General features: G+C 35.7%; 1 protein-coding gene across 1 annotated transcript; it reads right to left on the bottom strand.

Moving 5' to 3' along the window:
- Positions 1-1,380: 1,380 nt before the first annotated feature.
- On the bottom strand, positions 1,381-2,772 carry LOC116674527 (olfactory receptor 52E8-like). The gene is given in 2 exon segments (XM_032506955.1): positions 1,381-2,205; positions 2,208-2,772. Coding segments are annotated over 2 exon segments (1,206 nt in total). The 5' UTR covers positions 2,589-2,772.
- Between the last annotated feature and the right edge of the window lie 835 nt (positions 2,773-3,607).

Here is a 3,607-nt window from a genome sequence, read left to right as displayed (position 1 = left end):
AAGTGACGTAATTAAGTGACAAAACACACAGACAATTTTTGCAAGTTCCTGCAATTTCGTTGCATAAAATTGCATACAAATCCCACATACTCCATTGCATTTTTAATCAAGGATTTTTGCTCGCAACAATCACAAAAAATCTCTGCATTTGTCTGGAAGGACTGCTACTTGCATGTTTGCCTGTTCTGATTCTTTTTCATGTGCCTCCAGCTGCCATTAGAACCAGACTCCTGCTACCGCTCCACTCCTGCCGTACACCAAAGCAGAACCATCACCACCACTGGACCCCGCCTCTAGCCTGTTCACCTGCCTCTTTCTTTCTTTCTTTTGTTTTTTGGGCTTTTCTGCATTTAATCTTTGACAGAACAGCTAGGTGAGAAAGGGGAGAGAGAGGGGGAAGACATGCAGGAAATCGTCACTTGCCACTTGAGTACTTTGAATAAAACAGTTTACGGTAATTCACACTCCTGGCCCTGTGTCTGTCTGCATTTGGGTTCTGATTATCATTCAAACATAACAAGGACATGACCAACTTCTGAACAGGCAGTAAACATATGTTTTACTTAAACCAAAAATCTTGATCTTTTCACGGTTACTTGGTCACTTTATCATGTTTTTTTTGTTTGGGTGATGATGCTTAAATAATAAGACCCATGTAAAGACAACCATATTTAAAGTTAATGTTGTACTAATTCATAATCATATGTCACTCGCTGTTCTATATGTCCAGTCTGGTCGGTTTCTTAAGTAACCTGTGCATTATTTCAGACATGAATATTCAGGATGCTGTTTGCAGATCAGGTTTTGTACATTATAGGATGGAACAACATATCCATTTTTAGAAAAGGCACTTTCCAGAAGACCTACAGAGTGGCTGTGTTAATTTACATTTACAGCAATTGCAGGCTTAAAGAACTTTCATTGTTCAAGCATTGTGTGGAGTGTGAATGGACAACTAAAAACATTGATTATTAAGTGATTATTTAGATGTTAATAGAAAATGTGTTTATTTTATAATATTTAGAAAAATTGCAAGATATTTTATTTATGAGTACCTTAGAAAGAAAGAACACAAATGTCCAAATTAAGTAGGAGTTAACAAGACATGAAAATATAATGGTATAAAACATTAAGAACAGGCTGGCTACAAGGAGTTTTAAGACGTGGTATAAAGTGATTCTATTCTGGATCCTTGCCAAGAAGAAAACTAACATAGCATTTTGTTGGAACAATCAGGAGACCCCAGCTTGAGGATCTGTAGGAGGATGCAGTACTTTAATAGGGAAAAGCAAAGTATCCAAATTGTTTCCAAAGCTCACAGGGATTTGATATTTGAAGCAGCAAAAGTAACTTATCACTTGATTGATGATGTATTGTATTTTACCCAGTTGTTGTGCTGTTATTAATTTTCATAATAACTAATTTCTTTTTCAAGTGTTCTTTGATATCTTTGGTTTTGAAACAGTATATTAATGGGTTAATGGCAGCAGGTAAAATACTGTACAGCATTACAATCACTACGCGAATTGGGACACCGAATGTAAATCCCACAATATTTGCCATGTACACAAAGCATCTTGGCATGTAATAGAGAAATGTGATGATAATCTGTGGCAAGCAGGTAGACAGAGCCAACATGCGGCTGCTATTAGAACTGGTCATTCTTATAACTGCAACAATGATGACAAAATAAGAAACGATGATAAAACCCAGAGGCAACAGCAAACTGAACATGGCCCCACCAAATGCCACTTCCTGAACTTCTCGCACAGCCTCACATCCAAGCACTGTTATTGCCTGATGGTCACAGTAGCACTGTGTAATTATGTTTAAATTACAGTAAGGCAATCTCAGAGCATCTACAACTATAACCACCATCCAACACATTGGCCAAATCCATGATATTCCACAAAGCACAGAAGCAGTGTTGTTTGTGAAAAGAGCTGTGTAACGCAGTGGAGCACAAATTGCAATAAAGCGATCAAGGGCCATCACCATCAGGATGAAAGAATGAGACGCCCCTAAAAAATGAACAAAGTACATTTGCACAAAGCATCCATAAAATGAAATAATGCTGTCATCAAACCAATATTTTGATATAATCTTTGGCAGAGTTACAGTCCCAAACAATAAGTCAGTTAGTGCCAAGTGGCAAAATATCAGATATGTGGGTTTGTGAAGAGACCTCTCACATTTAACAAACACTAAAATAAAATATTTCCTCCAGCTATAGCCAAGAAGAAAACAAAAAGCAGGGCTGACACAGGTCCATAATACTCCTGTGAAAGTCCAGGAAATCCCAGGATGAAAAAATGTTTAATCCTTGTTACATTAGTGTAGAACATAATCACTTGAATTAACAGTAACAACCTATCAAAAGAAAACACAAACATCGAAATAGTTATTAGATGTGGGAAGTTGAGAAAAATATGAACTAACATTGGAGCATTAACAATAGACCTAACTTCTTCCAATCTAACAATTGTGCAAACAAAAGTGTTAGTCACTACAGTGTAACTACATGTGTTCTGTGGAGGATCTAAAGTGTAAATCTTACCTCGTAAAAGTTTTAATAGATCTGCCTCCATGGAAGTACTGCCACATGACACTGTAGTGACACCTTATATGTGATTAGCATCTTGTTTGAAACTAATATCAATGTTTACTTTCATAAACAATTAGGTCCCAAATGATCATGTTCTCTAACAAGTTCCACCCATCTGTGCTAACATGACACAAAGAGTAGTGTAAATATTATTCAGGTTCAAGTCAGTGGCTTTCAGCCATAAAACATTATGCAGTTGCAATATACAGTGGCTTAAGAAAGTTTACACACCCATGATAAAGTTGATTAATATATCAAATAAAAAAAATTCTTTTGGAAATTGATCTTAATGCCTTAATTCAAAATATTTAGGAAAATCTAACCTTTAAGGAAACTACTTGAACTGTTGGGTCCTTGTAAATTCTGGAGTGTGGTCTAGACCTAATCTATCTGTTAAGTGTCTTGAGATAACTCTTGTTACGAATTGATACTATAAATATTATTGAATTGAAATTGAATTAAATAAATAAATGTTCTTTACATCTTCCATAAAATCATCTCTCAATGCAAATCAAACCAGCTATTTAGATAACTGAAATAAAGCCATACCAATCTCTATGTATGGTGAAGGGTATGTGATGATGGGGGGGGGCTATTTTATTCCAATGGCCGAGGGAACTTCATCAGGTTGCAAAGTATCCGGATCCAGGAAATACTGGCCTTTAAAAATAAAAATGTGCCTGCCTCTATGGGAATTTATCATATGGGGTGTGTATACTTATGCCCCCTTTATTTTAAGGAAGAACATTTATTAACAATACATTATTCATTCAAAAATAAAATTGGTGTCTTTAAAAGGTTGGATTTTCCTAATTTTTAATTAAAGCATTAAGCTCAATTTCTAAAAGATGTTTTTTTATTCCTCTTTTTAATCAACTTTAGCATGGGTATGTCAACTTTCTCAAGCCACTGTATTGCGGAGCAGGTTGTGTAAAGATATTTTACAAGACAACTCAGTTCTTTCAAAACCTTTACTCAAGTGTCTGGTCCAAGCAAGGTTTT

Source organism: Etheostoma spectabile, unplaced genomic scaffold (assembly GCF_008692095.1).
Source record: "Etheostoma spectabile isolate EspeVRDwgs_2016 unplaced genomic scaffold, UIUC_Espe_1.0 scaffold00000609, whole genome shotgun sequence".
Taxonomy (NCBI): domain Eukaryota; kingdom Metazoa; phylum Chordata; class Actinopteri; order Perciformes; family Percidae; genus Etheostoma; species Etheostoma spectabile.
This window is presented reverse-complemented; position numbering and strand designations above follow the sequence as displayed.